Below are 21,745 nucleotides of genomic sequence, written 5' to 3'. Positions count from 1 at the left end.
GGGCCCTGAGTGGCAACGGAGCCTCCAAGGCCGGTGGCTTGAACCCCGGGGTTGGTGGTAGGACCCGGGGCTGGTGGTAGGGTCCTGGGAACACAGTGTGGGTTTGTAAAGGATAGGTTGCTGTCGAAATGGGGCAGCAGACGTATGCTTTCCCAGGACCTGGGCTTCCTTGCGCTCTAGGAAACGCCACTCAGGAGTTTGGGCGTCTCTCTCAGCCTCATGGCAAGAATACAGCTGTTTTGTCCCCGCATTGCCTGGTGCTGTAACCCAAAGGGGACTTGGGGGTTAACAGCTTTTTTTCTCACTTCTGCTAGGACTGAGACATGCAGGAGGGGTGTGTCGGGCAAAACCAGACATTGGGAGACTGCACTACAGCTTTCATTGCCACTGCTAGGACATAGCAGGTCTCTATTGACTCTTCCTGGTCCAGTTCCGGAGCAAGTCCCTAGTCTGGTTCCGGTTCCGGAGCCAGTTCATTAGCCTGCCTAGCAGAGACGGTCCACCCCTGCTTTAGGACTTCACGTCAAGCGTGAGGCTTGTCTTCCTCTCTACATTCTGCACTGACCTGCAACTTTTATTTATCTCTGGTGCATGTTGGATGGTCCCTGGCTTCTGGTGTCTAATTTCCAATTTTGCAGCAAGTCGTGAGTCTCAGGGACAGCACATTAATCCATGCTCAAGTAAGTTCCTTTCTTGTCAGCTGTAACTTTCTGAACAATTCGCTTCCTTCCTGCCCTACCTAGCTGGCTGTCTTTTTCCTGAGCTCCCTGGCCAACTTCCCTTCTTCCACATAAAATTTCTTTCTTACATCTCAAAGAACCTGACAACTATGCAGGTGTATTACTTTCAGCCTTTTCTCTTCCTACACCCCTCTGGCCTATCCCAGCACCTCTCTTCCACTGTAGCTCCGAGTGATGGTACTGACTTTTGGTTTTAGTCAATTGGAGTTCAGATAGTTGGGGTTGCACGCTTGTTTTCTTTTTATACACATTGCATTGAATTAGCCAGCATACTCTTACTGCTGCCCTCTCCAGGACAGACTCAACGCTCTCCCTGTGGGTCATGGACCACGTACTGCTACAGCATCAAGAGATTTTCCTTTAGCCCATGTGATAGGGACCTATGCCTTAGCAGTCTGACTGAAAGAAAATGGAAGTCAATCTAGAGACTGCTATAGACATCACGGGGCTTTTGATCGGGCAGGTGTAAGTTTGAGTCCCCACTGTTGCTGCAAAGTTTCAACTGCCTACTCGATGCCGCATCCGTAACAAATGTGAAGCCCTAGCTGGCCATCGATTTGTTACAATATCTTGCTTGTTGCAGGTAATTTGCTTGTCCCTTTCCTTTCTCCGGGGTGCTTTATGGCTTTCCATTTAATTTTTCTTCATCTCCCATAGTGGCCGGGTGAGTTACACTTACTTTCGTCACTGTAGTTGATGTTTAGATTTCACTAGAATTAACTCAGATCCTATCACTTTTATTGCTTTTTGCAGCTCTTGCTGTCCTGACAGTAGATTATGCCAAGCAGTAGGTGGCCAATCAGTTGTTTCCATCAACTACAGTCTCATTTCTTGCAAATCTGGTTATGTACAATCGGATTATATACAGGTATAAATGTACATAAATTTAAAAGCATTGTGTGGTCCTGTACTATATTATAATCCCCTTAAAAGTAACTTTAAGAAAGTCACTGCACATCAACAGTGAGGGAGGGTTCCTTAATATTTGCTGTGCACGGGACTTAATGTCAGGAAACGGTTCAAAAATCTGCAGGTCTCCTGCAATTAGACATCAAATATGGAATCTTGACCTCAAGGCCTCACTTGATCTCTGGCCCATGTCTGTTCTTACCAGAGACAGGCCTGAACCCAAAGTTTGGAACCAGATTGGACCTTCCTTCATTTTCTAAGCCACTCCCATGATCTGGGAACTGTAGGGTGGCGCTGTGGAATCAAATCCTACATCTGTTCCCATTACTGAGCTAACAAAGCTGTTTATTTAGCTAATGCAGTCGAGGGGTGTGATTTGGGAGTAAAATATGTCCTGGTCTATGTCCTGTGTCTCTTGCAAAGCCCTGGTCCTTTGAAATTCCTCTTGGACTAGTGGAAAGGGAGTGGAGCACTTACAGGAACTCAGTGTTATTCAGTGTAATTCAGTTTAGAAAAGAGGAGACTGAGGGGGGATATGATAGAGGTCTATAAAATCATGAGTGGTGTGGAGAGGGCCGATAAAGAAAAGTTATTTATTAGTTCCCTAAACAGAAGAACTAGAGGACCCCAAATGAAATTAATGGGTAACAGGTTTAAAACTAATAAAAGGAAGTTCTTCTTCACACAGCGTGTAGTCAACCTGTGGAACTCCTTGCCAAAGGAGGCTGTGAAGGCTAGGACTATGATAGAGTTTAAAGAGTAGCTAGATAATTTCATGGAGGTTAGATCCATAAAAGGCTATTAGCCAGGGGATAAAATGGTGTCCCTGGCCTCTGTTTGTCAGAGTGTAACAGGGCAGCTGCCATGTACTGGCCCTTTAAGAGCCAAACCCCAGCCTGGAGCAGGCCTGGGGAGTTCAGCCCAGCTGGGCAGCGTTGGCCAATTAAGGCCCAGCTGGGAGCCATAAAAGGGAAGGGCTGCTTCAGAGAAGGCAGTGTGAGCCTGGCTGCCGAGGGAGCAGGACGCTCCCTGGAGCTAGGGCAGGGCTAGAGAGTCAGGCTGGGCCAGGGAGCTCGGACAGCCAACTGGCCAGCCTGCTAGGCCTGCGGCAAGGCCTGCTGGAGAGACACCGACCCCTGGAAGGGGGGCTCAGAGCGAGTGACTTGGGCACTGCCGGAGGGCAGTGTAGCGAAGAGAACGACGTGACCGGAGGAGTCCAGAGGGGAACGCCACGTGAGCGGAGGCCCGGCCGGCGGAATGGGCTGATTCCGGGGGCAGACGACGGACCCCTGCTATGGTGGTGAGTGACCCCCTCACACAGAGGCTGGAGAGGGATGGCAGGAGACAAATTGCTTGATCATTTTCTTCGGTCCACCCTCTCTGGGGCACCTGGTGCTGGCCACTGTCGGCAGACAGGATACTGGGCTAGATGGACCTTTGGTCTGACCCAGTATGGCCGTTCTTATGTTATGTTCTTCACGAAAGGAGGAAATTTAAAATTCCAGGGCTCTAGGCTGTACACCAGTGGTAAGCAACCTGTGGACCGTGGGCTGCCTGTGGCCCATCCGGGTTCTATGTGTGGCCCGTGAGACATTTTGCTCACCAGGCCCACATGCACGGTGGCCAGATACCACTGGTTTCTATCGGTGTATTTTTTCCTACTGGTGTTACTAAAGTGACTCGCACGTAAAGCCAGGGCACGTGACGTGAGGTGTGTACTGGTTGCACCCACACTGACGGCGACAGCCGGGCGCTCCCTCGGCAGCCACTCTCAGTGCTGCTACGGTTCCATGAGCACCCCCAAGTTCTCGGTACATGAGCTCAGTGGGCAAAAGTACCCTATCGTGGGAGACTCTCTTGGTTACAACACGGGCGGACCTGGAAGGCTGTGCTTTTTTTAATGCTGCTTTTGCCGGTCGTTTAATCTGAATATGACGTCAAGTAACTTTGTGTTACTATTTTAAACTGATGACAGTTCTATTCCTACAGGAACGGTTACACATTTCTACCACTTGCTAGGCCATATTCGGCATGTACTGAGTGTATTTAATCTTATTAATGGCGTCACGGCTAGTGCACACGCCCGATTCCAATCTTGCGGCCCACTCAGATGAAGGAAGGCAACTCATGCGGCCCACTCACTAGCCTCGGTTGCCCATCGCTGCTCTAGACTAATGCTTGGGTGTCTATACGTCAGGTCAGGCTTCACTATGAGCGTGACATTTGCATTTGGTAGGTCAGTGGCTCTCAGCCTTTTCTATAATGTAAAACTCCCTCCCCCCCCACACACACTCCCTCAGGACCTCTCAAACTAGGCAGGATACCACCTCCGATTGAACGGGAGGGACGATTACCATCCTGCAGAGGAGCTGACAGCCTCTGTGGGACCTTGGGCCTGGTTACAGGAGGGGCTGGTTCCACGCTCCCAGAAGGGGTGTGGCCCTATGATCAAGGGGCGGGGCTAGAGGCAGGACCAGGCAGACCTCAGAGCTGCCCATCGCATGCCTCACAGCACTCCAGTGGATATTTAAAGGGACTGGAGCGTTGGCTGCCACCCCTGCTGCAAGGAGAGGTGGCAGCTGGGAACCTTTGAATCACCGGGTCCCCGGGGCAATTGCCCCTTTCCCCCTCCCTGTAGGTAGGCTTGCTACCCTGGCACCTGTTCTTGGCCACGGAAGTGAGACTGCCTGTGCAAGCTGAACCCAGATTCTTCCCTGTGCTCCTGTTTTCCCGAGCCATGTTTTTGGAGCCTTCTCTTGGCATCGTCTCTGATCAGACCACATTAAGATCACTTGTCACCAGCTTCTGTTTTATTTAGCACACCTGGCTGGTTTCCTAGGACTGCATTTGCAGCAGCTTCTGACCTTGCTGGCTTTTCAGCAAGCAGCTGGGTGGAAAGAGCCCTCCAGGAAGATGTCCGGCTGTTGTCTGGTACAGTCGTTCCAGGTTTCTCCTGCAGATGATGCCAGGTGAACTGAATTGCCCCATGTTCTAGGCTTTTCACAGGTCTTCCCAGATCTGTGTCAACCCTGGGCATGAAGGAGCTATTAATGCTTAACATGCTAGGGAGTACATTGGAGATACAACAATCCTTAGTCACTGGGGGTATGTCTACACTAGAAAGTTAGTTCGAACTAACGGACGTTAGTTCGAACTAACTTTCCTAGGCGCTACACTAGCGCTCCGTTAGTTCGAACTTAATTCGAACTAACGGAGCGCTTAGTTCGAACTAGGTAAACCTCATTTTACGAGGACTAACGCCTAGTTCGAACTAGCTAGTTCGAACTAAGGGCTGTGTAGCCCTTTAGTTCGAACTAGTGGGAGGCTAAGGCTTCCCAGGTTTCCCTGGTGGCCACTCTGGCCAACACCAGGGAAACTCTATTGCCCCCCTCCCGGCCCCGGAGCCCTTAAAGGGCCACGGGCTGGCTACTCACTTTGTGCCAGTTGCAAGGCTGCAAGCACCCGTGCCTGCACAGCCTGCACCTGCCACAGGATGAGCCAGCCATCCGAGGGCTCCCAGCCCTCCACTGCTCCCCACGACCAGCCTGGCGGCTCCCGGGAGCCTGCCCGGGGGCGCAAAAGGCGGGCGCCCGCCTGGTCAAGTGTGGAGATCGTGGACCTCATCGAGGTTTGGGGGGAAGCCTCCAATGTCCACGATCTCCGCACTAGCCACCGGAACGCGGCCGTCTACGGACGCATGGCTGCCAGCCTGGCCGCCAGGGGCCACCAGCGCAGCCGGGAGCAGGTGCGCTGCAAGATTAAAGACTTGCGGCAGTCCTACTCCCGGGCTTGCCTGCCAGGGGCCGACCCGGAGGCCTGCCCCCACTTCCATGCCCTGGACCGCATCCTGGGGCCTCATGCCGTCCCTGCCCCCCAGGACGTGATTGACCCCGGGGCAGAGGGACCGCTCCTGGAGACGGAGGAAGAGGGCTCTGAGAGCCAGGAGCCTGCCGCCAGCCTGCCCAGGACCCGGGACCCCCGAGGCACCCCACAGAGCCGCTCGCCTGCATCGTCAGAGGCCGGGGAGGCGTCCACCTGTGAGTACCCTCGTGTTCCCCTTATGTGTACGGGGGGCTGGGGCGAGAGGGAGCCCCGGGACCGTGCGCCTGGGCCTTGCCCACCACGGAGCAGCAGCTGGGGATCCTACAGGGGCCCTGGCCTTGCAGAGGGGAGCTGGGTTTCACACACCTGGGCCCCTGGGGAAATTGACCGCTGGTCTTCTTGCACCACAGCTGCAGCACCTGGGCCTGCAGGGCGCACCACACCGCCTGCAGCAGCTGCCCGCGCCCGGGCAAGCAGGACAGCCAGGAACCAGGAGGACTACCAGAGGCGGCATCTCCGGTTCCTGGACCGACAGCTCCGTCTCCAGGACCACTGGGTCCAGGAGGACCTCAGGCTGCGCCGGAGGAGTCTGGAGGCCCTGGAGGAGCAGGCCCGTGCCCTGCGAGGCCACCTCCAGAGCCTGCTGGACCGCTTTCCATTTCCTCCTCCCCCTCTTGCTCCCCCTCTTGCTCCCGCTTCTGCTTCCTCCACACCCCCTGTCCCCTCTGCCCCCCCCTCCATTCCCCACCGACGCCCCCGGACCCGCAGTGTGGCGAGACGGGAGAGGCAGCCGGACTCCCATCCCTGAGCTTTCCTTTCCCTTCCTCCCTTCCCTCCCCTCCCCTTCCAGCTCCCTCATCCCAGGTTTCCCCCTCCCTTCTCCCACCTTCATTCCTCCCTCCCCCCACCCCAGTTCTGTGAAATAAACAGATGTTTTTGTTTGAAAAACAGGTGTCTTTATTTGACAGTAGGTAGGGAGGGGAAGGGGGGGGTAGGGTGGAAGAAGGCCCCGGTGGGGCATGCAGGGAGAGGTCAGTCCTCCTCCACCAGGAAGCTCTCCCACAGGGCTTCCCAGATCCGGACGGCCCCCCGCTGGGCTTCCTGGATGGCGGCGGTGCGGGGCTGACCGTAGTGTCCAGCCATGCGGTCAGCCTCAGCCATCCAGGCTGGCAGGAAAGCCTCCCCCTTCCGCTCACACAAATTGTGGAGCACACAACATGCCGCCACCACGGGAGGGATGTTGTGCTCGGCCAGGTCCAGACGGGTGAGGAGGCATCGAAAGCGGGCTTTCAGTCGCCCGAAGGCCCCCTCCACCACGATGCGGGCCCTGCTCAGCCTGTTATTGAAGGCCTGGCGGGAGGGATTGAGGTGCCCCGTGTAGGGCTTCATGAGCCAGGGCTGCAGTGGGTAGGCGGCATCCCCCACCAGGCAGACGGGCATGTCCATGTCCCCGACCCTGATGTGGCGGTCGGGGAAGAAGGTCCCGTCCTGCAGCTGCTGGCACACGGAGGAGTTGCGGTACACCCGTGCGTCGTGTGCTTTGCCGGACCAGCCCACATTTATGTCCGTGAACTGTCCCCGGTGGTCACACACGGCCTGCAGGATGACGGAGAAGTACCCCTTGCGGTTCATGTAACGGGACGCCTGGTGTTCCGGGGCACGGATGGGGATGTGCGTCCCGTCGATGGCCCACCCGCAGTTGGGGAAGCCGAGGGCGCCGAATCCCCGGATGACGGCGTCCGGGTCGGCGAGGCGGACCACCCTGCGGAGCAGCACCCGGTTGATGGCCTTGACCACCTGCGGAGAGAGACACAGCAAAGCGCCAATCAGTGGGGCGCCTGGGTGGCTGGGAGCGTGCGTGTCTTGGCAGTGCCCCGCGCCCCACTCCCGGAAGCAACCCCCCTGGCGGCGTGTAGTACGGCCGGGACAGCCCGACCCCTCCGGTGCGGGGCGCTTTCGCCTCCTCCCGCCCCCCCCTTTGTCCCTGGGGCGGCCCATCCCCTCCTCGCAGCCCCCCTCCCCCCCGGCTCGGTGGCCGACGAGCGCCGTACCTGCATGAGCACTGCTCCGACGGTGGATCTCCCCACGCCGAACTGGTTCCCGACGGATCGGTAGCTGTCCGGCGTGGAGAGCTTCCATAGGGCGATGGCCACCCGCTTCTGGAGGGGGATGGCGGGTCTCATGCGAGTGTCCCTTCTTTGCAGAGCAGGGGCGAGCCACTCGCAGAGCTCCAGGAAGGTGTCCCTCCTCATCCTAAAGTTCTGGGTCCACTGTCGGTCGTTCCAGCGCTCCAGGACGATGCGGTCCCACCAGTCACTGCTGGTGTCCAGACGCCAGATGCGGCGGGGCACGCCAGTGCCAGGGCGCCGCCGCGGCTCCTCCACGGCCCCCAGGGCGGCCAGGCGGAGAGGCAGGAGGCTGACGTTCCCCAGGTGGTGCCAGGCAGCCTCGAGCCATTGCTGGCAGGCTTGCAGCAGCAAGTCCAGAACGTGCACCAGAAGGTGCAGGGCGAGCCGTGGCTCCATGTTGCCACCTGCGGCGGCCCCCCCGAAGGGAAGCACCGACACAGACGGGCACAGAGACCGACGCTTTGCTGTCCCTCGGCGAGGTTGGCAAGCAAGCAGGAAAAGCTGAGAACCGGCTGTCCAGGGGGGTCCCTTTAAGCACGAGCCTCAGATAGCCTCAGACAGCAGCCACACAACGCAACTGCTGACCTGATGCCCTGCCAGAACCAGTTTCAGCTGCCCTTAAATGCCCCCCCTGCATCCAATCAGTGTGGACGCGCTAGTTCGAACTAGCAAAACGCTAGTTCGAACTAGTTTTTAGTTCTAGATGCGTTAGTTCGAACTAGCTTAGTTCGAATTAACTAATTCGAACTAAGTTAGTTCGAACTAGAGCTGTAGTGTAGACGTACCCTGGGTAAGCTAGTAGGTTCAAACAGCCCAGGAAAGATGGTAGAATCCTAGTTTCATAAGACCAACAAACACATCCTGCCCTGGGGATTAACAGGAGCGTTGTGAGCAAGGCATGGGAAGTAATTATTCCATTCCACAATGCACAAATTAGGCCTCAGTTGGAGCATTGTGCCCAATTCTGGGCACCACATTTCAGGAAAGATGTGGAGAAATTGGAGAAAGCCCAGAGAAATGCAACACAAATGATTAAAGGTCTAGAAAACATGAGCTATGCAAAAAGACTGAAGGAATTGTATTTGTTTAGTTTGGAAAAGAGAAGACAGAGAGAACATGAGAGCAGTTTTCAAGTATCTAAAAAAGTGTTACAAGGAGGGAGGAAAATTTTTTCTCCTTGCCCTCTGATGGCACAAGAAGCAATGGGCTTAAATTGCAGCAAGGGAGGTTTAGGTTGGACATTAGGAAAAACTTCCTGCCCGTCAGGGTGGTCAAACACTGGAATAAATTGCCTAGAGAGGTTGTGGTGTCTCAATCTGTTGGCAGACAGGATACTGGGCTAGATGGACCTTTGGTCTGACCCACTACTGCCGTTCTTATGTTAATCACTTCAAAAAAGATATTTTGGCCTTGGAAAGGGTTCAGAAAAGGGCAACTAAAATGATTAGGAATTTGGAAGGGGTCCCATAAGAGGAGAGGTTAAAGCGACTGGGACTTTTCAGTTTAGAAAAGAGGAGACTGAGGGGGATATGATAGAGGTCTATAAAATCATGAGTGGTGTGGAGAGGGCTGATAAAGAAAAGTTATTTATTAGTTCCCATAATAGAAGAACTAGAGGACACCAAATGAAATTAACAGGTAGCAGGTTTAAAACTAATAAAAGAAAGTTCTTCTTCACACAGCGTGTAGTCAACCTGTGGAACTCCTTGCCAGAGGAGGCTGTGAAGGCTAGGACTATAACAGAGTTTAAAGAGAAGCTAGATAATTTCCTGGAGGTTAGGTCCATAAAAGGCTATTAGCCAAGGGATAGAAATGGTGTCCCTGGCCTCTGTTTGTCAGAGGCTGGAGAGGGATGGCAGGAGACAAATCGCTTGATCATTGTCTTCGGTCTACCCTCTCTGGGGCACCTGGTGCTGGTCAGTGTCGGCAGACAGGATACTGGGCTAGATGGACCTTTGGTCTGATGCAGTACGGCCATTCTTATGTTAATCACTGGAGATATTTAAGAGGCTGTTAGAGAGATACCTGTCAGGGATGATCCAGATGGTGCTTGATCCTGCTGCAAGGGCAGGGGACTGGATTTGATGACCTCTCAAGGTCCCTTCCAGTTCTATATTTCATAGAATCCTAGAACACTAGCTATTTCTTTCCTTGTCTAGAATTCATCTTATTCCCCCCTTTCAAGGGGTGCCAGGGAGGGTGATGAAAGTCTGCTGCAGCCCCTTGGACTCATGTTCGAGATAGAGTGGCCTTGAAGTCTGTGTATTGTGACTTGTGCTCAAGGCAGTATGGCCCAGTGGCCACAGAGTCCAAACATTCCCCCTTTCGTTCAGGGTAACACAGCCTAGCGGCTCCAGAGTCTATATACCGTGCAGCCCAGTGGCCTCAGAGTTTGTATACAATACAGCCCAGCAGCCTCAGAGTCTATACAGAATGCGGCCCGTCAGCCTCAGTCGATATGAGATCCCCATGTATTTAGGGAGCACAGCCCAGTGGCCTTAGTTGGTATGCAGTCCTCCTGCACTCCGGGTATCACTGCCCAACAGCGTCAGTATTTACACACAGGATGTCTTAGAGCAGTGGTCCCCAACCATTTCAGGTTTCCGGGTGCCGGGGGTATGGCCGTTCACCCGCCAGGCGCCAGAGGGTGGGGACACTTGCATGCCTGGGGGTTGGGCCCCCCCATAGCCGCGTGCCCGGGGATGGGGTCCCCAGATGCGCCACGCGCCCGGGGCCCCCTCCAAGGGCTGCGTGCCCGGGGCTGGCGCCCCACCCCAAGCACCACGCGCCTGGGGCCAGCGCCCCCCCCCCCCCCCAAGCGTTGTGCACCTGGAGTGCGGGCGGCAAATTTGTCGCACGCCCGGGACCGGCACCCCCCCCCCCCAAGTGCTGCGCGCCCGGGGCCGGTGCCCCCCCCCAAGTGCCACGCCCAGGGCCGGCGCTCCCTGCATGCACCTCACGCCCAGAGCACGGGTGGCCAATCCGTGGTGCTCTGGGGGCCGGCGCTTACCGTGCGCCATGAGCCCAGGGCCGGCTCTGGCACCATGCATGTGCCACGTGCCCCAGGCCAGCCCCAAGCACTTGGCGGGTGCACATAAATGCCCCTGCGGGCACCATGGCACCCGCAGGCACCGTGTTGGGGACCACTGTCTTAGAGGCGTGAGAGTTTACACACAGGACAGCCCAGCGGCCTCCGAGTCAATAGATAGTTACTCTGGGATCAGGGTAGTACGTCCCAATGGCCATACACAACTCCCCTGCATGAGGATATCTGACAGGATACCCAGGCCCACCCTCTCATCTTGGTCCTAGCCAGGGCCCTGTCAGTAGTGGTGGGGTCTACGGCTCAGCAGGGAATCCTATCGCATCATGCTGAGCTCTTGGGGATCAGTTTCCCGCCCAGAAGTCCTTATAAGAAGTCCTCTCTGTCTTCACCCTCTAGTCCAGAGGCTTCTACGGCTGTCCCTCTTGGCCGGGCTGCTGCTATTTGGCCTGGTTGTGCTTCCTCCGCAGGAGCTCCTACAGCACCTCCTTCCTCTGCGGCAGTCAGGCCTGACTGAGCAACTCCAGAGGCTTATATAGCTAGCCTCCCGTTGGAGCATGTCCAGTGGGGCCGTGGGGGTGGGGCCCCTCTCAGCCAGCTGTGCCAGGTCAACTCCTTCAGCCCCAGGGCAGGGCGGCTACACCCCGTCACACCCCACATTAGCACCCATGTCACAGATTAATAATTGACATTTCTATAGTGTCTTCCACCCAGGGATCTCAGAGCAAACCGTCATGTGATAAACCTGATAATGCACCAAAGAAGTGGGCAAAGGACCTTAGGCTTGTGTGCCTTTCCGTCCAGACCATGTTGTATGGCTCACAGGGCTAGCTGCAACCCCCACACAGCTCCTACGTGTGAGTGGACTGCACATGCACTACTCCCAGAGGGTATGTCTACACTATCCCGCTAGTTCGAACTAGGAGGGTAATGTAGACATACCGCACTTGCAAATGAAACCCTGGATTTGAATTTCTCGGGCTTCATTTGCATAAGCGGAAAGCCGCCATTTTTAAAACCCCGCTGGTTCGAACCCCGTGCAGTGCGGCTACACGGGGCACGAACTAGGTAGTTCGGACTAGGCTTCCTATTCCGAACTACCAGTACACCTCATGGTTCGGTACACCGGTAGTTCGGAATAGGAAGCCTAGTCCAAACTACCTAGTTCGAGCCCCGTGTAGCCGCGCTGCACGGGGTTCGAACCAGCGGGGTTTTAAAAATGGCGGCTCCCCGCTTATGCAAATGAAGCCCGGGAAATTCAAATCCCGGGCTTCATTTGCAAGTGCGGTATGTCTACATTACCCTCCTAGTTCGAACTAGGAGGGTAATGTAGACATACCCAGAGAGAGATGTCTCCTGCTCCACTCCTTCCTGGATATGACTGGACCCTGTATGTACCATCCCCACGGAGTGACTGACCATGCAAAATCTCACAGCTGCAAAAATTCCCCCTGCCATGGGTTCTGTCAGGCCCCAGTGCCTGCTGTGGTACTGGACCTGGGAGCAGGGAACTTGTCTCCTCTAGTGGTGCCCTTGAGTTGGAGGAAGGAGCCTGTCAGATTGCAGAAGGGAGAAGAATGGAGTGGGGGAGGAAAGAAAAGATGGGGGAAGGGAACAGCAGGAGTAGCACAAGGAGGAGCTGGGTCAAATTAAGGCAGAAGTGAGGAGTGGGTTATGGGACAGGTGGAGGTGTCCGGGAGGGATTGGGGACATCAGTAGGAGGTGGGTAGGGGGCATTTAGGAGCAGAAGGGGACCAAGAAATGCTGCCACAGTCAGGGACAGAAGAATATAAACACTAGAGCACACTCCCCCACAGAATCTGAGATTGAATTTGTGGTCCCTGAATCTCTACACTCCCTTGCAGCCAGCAAACAACTGTGAACCCACCCGGCACAGCATGTGACTCCATCCCCTGCTAATGGCAGGGCCACACAGACAATAACAGCCTTCTACTCTTACCAGTGGTAGCAGACTGAGCTAGGGATCTAAACAGCTCAATCATTTTGATGGTCCATCTGGTGGCAAAGTATGCTTCCACAGGGTGGCATATTTGGGATGCGTTAGTAGGTGCATACCAGTAGATCTAGGGAAGTGATTATTTCTCCTTTATTCAGCACTGGTGAGGCCTCATCTGGAGTATTGCGTCCAATTCTCCCCCCGCCATCCCCATTACAGAAAGGATTGGATGCATTGGAGAAATTCCAGTGGAGGGCAACCAAAATGATGAGGGGGCTGGAGCACATGACCTAGGAGGAGAGGCTGAGGGATTTGGGCTTAATTAGTCTGCAGAAAAGAAGAGTGAGGGGGGATTTGAGAGCAGCCTTCAACTTCCTGAAGGGAGGTTCCAAAGAGGCTGGAGAGAGGCTGTTCTCAGTGGTGGCAGATGGCAGAACAAGGAGCAATGGTCTCAAGTTGTAGTGGGGGAGGTCTAGGTTGGAAATTAGGAAAAACTATTTCCCTAGAAGGGTGGTGAAGCACTGGGATGGGTTCCCTAGGGAGGGGGTGGAATCACCATCCCTAGAGGTGTTAAAGTCCCAGCTGGACAAAGCCCTGGCTGAGATGATTGAGTTGGGGTTGGTCCTGCCTTGGGCAGGGGACTGGACTCAATGACTCCTGAGGTCTCTTCCAGCCCTGGGATTCTAGGATTCTGTGATTAATGCAAGCTACTGTTATTAGCTAAGCATCTTCCCCTCCATTTAGAGTGCAGCTATACTGGTTGGGATGCGATCCCCCATCCTTCTGCTGAACGTATTTTCTGGACACAAAATGCACAGTTCTGTTCACCTGAATGGCCTCCTGATGCGTTGTATTATGAGAAGCTGGCAAGTGGACCTCGGCTCATTATTTTTAATTGCTATCGACATTTGTGTGAAAACAGAGTCTTTGTTCCTCTGCTGTGCAGCGTGCTCCTCTTTGCTTATTCCATTCCCCACGTGAAGTCGCCGGGTCTCCATTTCAACAGCAGCCACTTGTCACGCCACAATAGAAGGTGGCCACTTCAAGTGAGGAAAGAGCAGCAGGAGAATGTCAACTAATTCCTGAGCAGCACATAACTTGTTTTCCCCCCTCGGGAGGGACTCTGATCTCAGCCACACTGGTGTAAAACAGGAGTGAAAGTCTGTGACATTAGCATAATGTTAGATCAGGGTAAATGACAGGATGGAGTATATTGAGGCCTGATGTGTAGTAAGGTAGTTCAGTGTTTCTGTGAAAGGGTATAACTGGCCATGAGGGGACAGATTTCAGATCATATAATTTGCATTGCTTCATTGAACTCACCAGTACATAGCTCTACAAGTCTAACTGGTATTAAATCTAAGAAATAGTAAATGGGGTAAATCCCACCACACACCTGGTCAGTAAAGGTGTAGCAGTAAAAGAATTTAACAAGAGGCTCTCAGAGGAGTAGCTGTATTACTCTGTAACTTTAAAAACAACGAGTAATCCTATGGCATTTTAAAGATAAAGCAATATATATAAAGTCATGAGCTTTCATGGGTAAAACCTACTTCATCAGATGAATTGGAGTGGAAATAACAGAAGCCAAGAGAGAGATAGCTATAGATAACAGCAGAAGACGTATCTGTCAATTGTAGGGCCCATGCTAATGAGGCTAATTAAGTGGGTTGGATATGTCCCATTCAGAGCTTTTAATGTGGAATTACAGATGTTAAAAGTGGGAGAAATTGGCTTTGAAATGTGCCAGTCAGTTAATGTATTTTTTCAAGCCAAGGATAAGCGGTGTGAAATCTGTAGTTAAATTGCAGCTCTGCAGAGTCTCTCTGTAACTGGCCAGTGAAATTCTTTGTAGAAGACTGGCTACTTTTAAATCTGTGGTTGAGTGACCAGGCAGGTTAAAATGTTCCCCCACAATTTTATGCATGTTACCATTTCTGATGTCTGATTTGTGTCCATTGTGTCCATTTATCTTTTGTTGTAGAGACTGTCCGGTTTGGCCAATGTTATATCTCTCTCCTGGTTTCTGTTATTTCCACTCTAATTCATCTGATGAAGTGGGTTTTACCCACAAAAGATCATGATTCTATATAGTTTGGTTAGTCTCTAAGGTGTCACAGAACCACTCGTTTTTAACAAGAGCGTGTAAGACATAGCAAATCAAAACGATCTTTTTAGCCTCTTTTTTTAACCCTCTATTTCTAGACCTTTAGCGTGCACATACCACCAACTTAATGTACACCAGCTTAGCATGTCTTTTACTTCCAATGCCTCACTTGCTGCAGGAGTTCCAGTAACCCAACGGCGTCAATGTCTCGACTTTTTTATACCGGCTCAATTAAAACCAATGCAGCGCCACAGGGTTAAACCAGTTGAGGCTGAGGCCTACAGTTTAGTTTTTCAATTTTTTTCCACGCATCATGGGCGGGTCTTTAAGAAGAATCGGGAGCAGGAAGTGGGAGTGGGGGGAATTAAATAAAAAATAACAGCAGGAGTTTGATTCAATTTGGAGATTTTAAAGTTGCCACTGATCAAATCCTGGAGCTCTCCATGTGCATTTAAAAAAATTGCCTTCATCAATCTCCAGTAAGTCTCCAACGTGTGCATCTGTGATAGTGGCAGCTTCACCCCCTCAGATCTGGAACAGGGCAATTTTCTCTTAATACTTTATTATTTCACATGTTTCCCTTCACACGGAGGGCTGCTCCTCTTGACTAAGGTCTCTAGAGAAAGACTCACCCAACAGCATGAGTGGCTAGATCACTTCCCTCCCTTTTTGAACATTACTGCTGCCACTTCTTTCACTGCTGCCTTGGCCCCACAGTTTCTTTTTTCGCTTTCAGAGCAATATAAAACTCTCTTTTAAAAAAAAAAAAAAGGTATGACTGCCAAGCTTGAAGGAGGGGAGAGAGCCTCAAGGAGACTGCAAGACAGATCTGAGATCATGGGAGTTCTCCTTTCATAGCCCACTGGGACTGTGGATTGCATAGCTGGAGTTGGTGCATCTTTAATCCCTGTGACAGGGTGAGGCCAGAGGGATATAAAAGAGCGCTAGAAAGAAAGTATGAAACAATAAACAGGACTATGTAGCACTTTAAAGACTAACAAGATGGTTTATTAGGTGATGAGCTTTTGTGGGTTGTGACAATTTTCTTCCACTATTTGATCTGCAGAAGTGGATCTGGCCCACGAAAGCTCATCACCTAATAAACCATCTTGTTAGTCTTTAAAGTGCTACATAGTCCTGTTTTTTGTTTCAGCTGCACCAGACTAACACGGCTGCATCTCTATCAGAAAGAAAGTATGTGAGCCCTCGATTAAGTAGGTCTCTGTTCCCTGGGTAAACTGGCAAGGCCTGGCCTAGAACCAGCAGGATCTTTCCAGAAGCAGGCTGAACAATCAGGTCAGTTAGAACACCTGGAGGTAATTAGCAGCCTTCCAGAACCAAGAGAGTCAGGCTAATCAGACCACCTATGGCCAGTCAAGAACCTGTTGAGACTGGTTTAGAAGGGCACCGCTTCTCAGTTTATTCCAGTGTTTAACCACCCTGACAATTAGGATTTTTTCCCTAATGTCCGACTTTGCTGCAGTTTAAGCCCCTTGTTACTAGTCCTATCCTCAGAGGCCAAGGAGAACAATTTCCCCCTCCTCTCTGTGACACCCTTTTAGATACTTGAAAATTGCTATCATGTCCCCCCTCAGTCTTTTCTTTTCCAACCTACACAAACCCAATTCTTTCAGTCTTCCCTCCTAGCTCACATTCTCTAAACCTTTCATCATCTTTGTTGCTCTTCTCTGGACCCTCTCCAATTTCTCCACATGTTTCCTGAAATGTGGTGCCCAGAACTGGACATGATACTCCAGTTGAGGCCTAATCAGCACACAGTAGAGCGGAAGAATGACTTCTCATGTCTTGCTCACCACACTCCTGTTAATGCCTCCCAGAATCATGTTTGGTTTTTTTTGCAACAGCATCACACTGATTCGTGCTTAACTTGTGGTTCACTATGACCCCTAGTTCCCTTTCAGCCGTACTCCTTCCTAGACAATCACTTCCCATTCTGAATGTGAGAAGTGGATTGTTCCTTCCTAAGTGGAGCACTTTGCATTTGTCCTTATTAAACTTCATCCTGTTTACCTCCGACCATTTCTCCAGTGTGTGTAGATCATTTTGAATTTTGACCCTATCCTCCAAAGCACTTGCAACCTCCCCCTGCCTCCCTCGCTCTCGATGTGTTGTTGACTGGAGAATGTGAGCTAGCAGCAGGGGAGAACTCTTCCAGGTCCCCTGGAGGGAAGGAGTTCTATATAAGCACTGAGTGGGCTTCCCTTTGTGGTCCTATTTGGCAGAACTCACCTAGCAGGTTTCCTCCAGTGTATCTATATCCCAACAAGGTCTTGCAAAGCTGTGCTTGGCTCCCTGGCCAAAAACAACCTTCCATACACAGTCCCTTAGGGGGCATTTAAGGTTCAAAGGTGATCCAAAACCCCTACAGCGAAACGTAACTCAAAGTCAGGGTTGCTCCACACCCCATCAGTAGGGCTCCCCTTGTGTTCATGGCTGCCCCCTCCAACAGTCTGTGCTGCAGCTAATTCTCTTCCCATCTAAGAGTGCTGATTCAGCCGGCAAGCAAATGGTTCTCTCCCTAAGAGAAGGGGACAGAGTTTGGTCCTCATTCTTGGTCTGCCCCATCTGGGCTAAGCCTTATCCTCTTATCTCCCTTCCCCATCCGTGGGGTCGGTAGCAGGTCTAGCAGGCTGGACTGTCAGTCCACAGGCTTTCCCTGACTCTTTCGTTGCCAGTGCTGGGCTTTGGAGCCCCCCGCCCCCCCCCCCCCCCCCGCTGAGGTTTTATTTTTACGTTTTCTATTGTGGTCTGTCCGAGGCCCAATCTCTATTGCTCTGCGGCATACTCACAATAAAGCTGTGAAATCAGCCCAGTGTTTCTGCTTTGCGTCAGATCCCCCCCCACTCCTAATAGCCATTTATAGCTCCATATTCTACCAAGCAAGGCAGAGTCTCTCTTAATTATTTCCTCCTGCAACTTTGAGTGTTGCTGGAATGAGACAAACTGTTCCCCTAAAAATAACCAGCCACAGAAAGATGCTTTCTGTTTCGTGCCTTTATCATAGTAATTCTCCGCGCATCTCTGGCACTCGCTGTCCGAAGACATTCAAGCACGTTGTAAACAGCAATGTAGGAAGCTTCACAACCTCTAATGCCTGTGAAGTGGGAAAATATTATACTCTCCATCTTCCAAATGGGGAAACTGAGGCACTGAAGGAGAGGTGAAATCCTATCCTTGTTGACAGTGAAAAAAATTCCTCTTGTCTTCAGTGGGCCTAGAATTTTGCTCAAAGTGAGTAAGAGGTCATCAAAAAACCAACATATTTAGTCAATGGGGCCCAGCTCTCAGCTGCAATCCTTAGGCACTAATGAGAGGCAGTGTTGCCTAGTGGATAGTACACAACTTTAGGATTCCAGAGACCTTGGTTCTATGCTTGTTGACCTGCATAAGTGGCCTTGGGCAAAGGTGACTAGTTTGTACCTCAATTTCCCTGCCTGTAAAATGGGAATTTCTCTCAAGCGCTGTGATCTACTGATGAAGGTACTATATAAAAGCTAGATAGTAAGGTCATATGAATACACTACACTGAGACTCGTGGCTTTTTACAGATGAACAAATTGGACTTATTTTGGATCCTGTGCTAAATTACTTGCCTGTTGCATCACCTAACTGTTGTTTACTAAGTTATCAGGCATGTTCTTCTGGAGACTGCAGAATCGACAGCAAGAAACCTCTCATGCGTATCAATCTCTGTTGTGGCTGAAATCCCTGATTCCAAGTGCAATTCATCCTCTTGTCTGGCCCAGTTAATGCTCCGCCTTCCTGCCATTTGCCAGGGCAATCAGCGAGGTTCAGCCTCTGAAATATTGACCAAAGCATCTACTGCAGGAGTGGGTGGGTGAAGTTCTGTGGCCTGCCACATGCAGGAGCTCAGATGAGATGATCATGATGGTCCCTTCTGGCCTTAAAGTCTGAATCTGTTGTTCCACTTCCTATAGACCTAGGGCCGTCAAGTTGCGGAGGAAGAAAGCCATGAACCAGCCTCCCCATAGACTCCTCACATGCTCCAATTCAGTGTCACCGGGCCTGCCTGTTTTGGAGTGATCCGAACAGCAGCTCTCACGCTGCTCCCGGCATGGAGAGGTGTTATGGGGACTGTGGGGCTACATCTACACTGCAGGCTTTTTGTGCAAAAATGGCTGTTCTTCTGCAAAAACTTGCAGAGCATCTACACTGCACGTGCGTTCTTGCGCAAATAAATTTACAGTACAGCATTGGAAAACAGGGCTTCTTCTGGAAGAGTTATTCCTCTCCCCATGACGCATAAGCCCTCTTGCACAAGAGCTCTTGTGCAAGAAGGCAGTGTAGAGGGCCATCAGAACTTTCTTGTGCAAGAGAGCATCCACACTGCCATGGACGCTGTTGCGCAATAGCACATGGCAGTGTGGACGCGCTCTTCCGCAAGATCTTTTGCGCCAGAACTCTTGTGCAAAACAGTTCTTGTGCAAGAAGCCTGCAGTGTAGACATAGCCTAGGTCTTCTCCCAAGATTTTACACCATCAGGTTAATGGGCCTGACCCAAAGCTTTGGCTTCATATCTTCAATGGGCCTTACAAATATGAACCATAGAGCAGCAGAGGCTGCCTCGTGCTGACTGGACTGAGCATGCTCCATCCTCACTGAGGAAGGGGAAAGCCTCCTGAGGAGGCCGAGGCTGTCCAGATATTTTCTGCAGTAGCTCCTCTAATCTTCTGATGACCGCTGTGGCCTCAAGCAGAGGAACTCGGAGCAAGAAGCCCCTGTCTCCTGTGCTCTCTTAGCCATCCCCTGCTGATGCCGAAGCTGTGAGAAAAGAGGGAGAAAAGGCCAGATTGGAATGCTGAAGAATGAAGGGGGCAGGTGTGTGTATGGGGTGGGGGAGAGAACAGTGACTGGGTGGGGCAGGAAGACATGGGGGAAATTACATCCTGCCTACTTCAATTTCCCCCCACGATTTCAATTTGACCCGGGAGTTTTCTTCAAAGCCTTGGAAAGGGTTCAGAAAAGGGCAACTAAAATGATTAGGGGTTTGGAATGGGTCCCATATGAAAAGAGGCTAAAGCGACTGGACTTTTCAGTTTAGAAAAGAGGAGACTGAGGGGGGATATGATAGAGGTCTATAAAATCATGAGTGGTGTGGAGAGGGCGAATAAAGAAAAGTTATTTATTAGTTCCCATAATAGAAGAACTAGAGGACACCAAATGAAATTAACAGGTAGCAGGTTTAAAACGAATAAAAGAAAGTTCTTCTTCACACAGCGTGTAGTCAACCTGTGGAACTCCTTGCCACAGGAGGCTGTGAAGGCTAGGATTATAACAGAGTTTAAAGAGAAGCTAGATAATTTCCTGGAGGTTAGGTCCATAAAAGGCTATTAGCCAGGGGATAGAAATGGTGTCCCTGGCCTCTGTTTGTCAGAGGCTGGAGAGGGATGGCAGGAGACAAATCGCTTGATCATTGTCTTCGGTCCACCCTCTCTGGGGCACCTGGCGCTGGCCAGTGTCGGCAGACAGGATACTGGGCTAGATGGACCTTTGGTCTGACCCAGTATGGCCGTTCTTATGTTCCTGCCCCTTATGCAGTAGGGTGGCATTGTTCTGCTGCCTTTTACCCCAAAGGTGGTGGGGCATCTCCCGCATTTTCTATTTATTTCTAAAAAAAAAAGTGTCCGGAGATCATTTAAGATGGAGGGCGTGACCTTAATGCAAGTGACTACTGTTTGTTAAGCATCTTCCCCACCATTTAAAGAGCAGATATTGGAAGCTGGGCCCACCTGTCAGGACAGATTCCCCATCCTTTCACTGAATGCATTTTCCAAGCACAAAATGCACCAATCTGATCACCTGAATGGCTTCCCGATGCTTTGTATTGTGAGAAGCTGGCCTGGAGACCTCAGCATATTACGTCTAATTGCCAGGGACATTTGTGTGAAAACAGAATCTTTGTTTCTCCGCCGGTCGGCGTGCCCTTCCTTGCTTATTCCATTCCCAACATGAAGTTGTCTCGTAGCCATTTCAACAGCAGCCACTTGTCACGCCACAATGGAGGGTTGTGACTTCAAGAGAGGAAAGAGCAGCAGGAGAATGTCAACTAACTCCCACAACAAACATCCTGTTTTCCTGCAGAGGGCTGGAGTCGGGCCATGCTGGTGTGAATTGAGAACTTCCTCTGAGTGAGTGAGAGGAGAAAGCAGAATTGGAGAGAGGCCTTCTGTATAAGGTAGTTAAATGCCTTGGTTAGTGGCCAGAGTTGGGAATTAAGGGCCAGATTCTCAGCTGGTACAAGCTGAAATCAGTGGAGCTAAGGTGATCCACACCTGCCAAGGATCTATATGTCTGGAGAGGAAGATGGAGACAAAACAGGTCTGATGCAGACCAAGCAGCTAGAAGAAAGTCCTATAGCAACTGACAAGAAGCCCCAGGTTTCCTGGGAAAAAAACCAAGAGGGAGTAAGAAGATGCAAATTTATGTAATCCCATGAGCCTTTCATCTGACCTGCACTTTCTTCCTTCCTCTGATCTTGTAAATTACATTCCCTTGGTCTGATTCACTTTTCACTGACTCTGTTGGAACTCCAAGCATCTTAGCTGATTTAAATGGAGTGAACCAAGCTATGCAGGCTCTCAAGTGGTCCCAATACATCAGTGGACATCCCCTGGGGATCTAGTTCAGCTAACTTTGAATTCTGGAAAGTTTCACTTGGTTTGTTCTTATGGGTGAGGCCAAACCAATCTCTTGGGCCAAATTCTGCTTCAGTTGCACTAGCCTGGAGTAACTTCGGAGAAGCCAGTGGATTTATTGCATTTTTATGTTGCTGTGAGAGGAGAATTTGGCTCCATGGCCCAGTATCAACAAGCACTAGAGAAGAAAAACACAGAAAGTGTGAGATTTAATCAGAACTGGACCAACTTCTGCTTCGGCAGAATGGTATCATCCCATAGGAACGCCATTGACTTCAATGGAGACATCTAGAATAATGCCAATGGAGAACAATTTCTGCCTTTTGCCCATGGCTTGGGCACCTCACACTGGTTATTAAAA

At 51.5% G+C, this 21,745-nt stretch overlaps 1 protein-coding gene across 1 annotated transcript; it reads left to right on the top strand.

Annotated features, from left to right (window-relative positions):
- The first annotated feature begins 5,305 nt into the window (after positions 1 to 5,305).
- On the top strand, positions 5,306 to 21,676 carry LOC142827429 (uncharacterized). Its single transcript, XM_075923074.1, has 3 exons — positions 5,306 to 5,686; positions 5,882 to 6,121; positions 21,528 to 21,676. Exons 1-3 carry the CDS (start codon positions 5,347 to 5,349, stop codon positions 21,674 to 21,676), a joined length of 729 nt encoding a protein of 242 aa, XP_075779189.1. The 5' UTR covers positions 5,306 to 5,346.
- Positions 21,677 to 21,745: the final 69 nt, after the last annotated feature.

Source organism: Pelodiscus sinensis, chromosome 2 (assembly GCF_049634645.1).
Source record: "Pelodiscus sinensis isolate JC-2024 chromosome 2, ASM4963464v1, whole genome shotgun sequence".
In the NCBI taxonomy this organism is placed as follows: Eukaryota; Metazoa; Chordata; order Testudines; family Trionychidae; genus Pelodiscus; species Pelodiscus sinensis.
The sequence above is the reverse complement of the archived record's forward strand: the minus strand, read 5'-3'. Positions and strand labels throughout refer to the sequence as shown.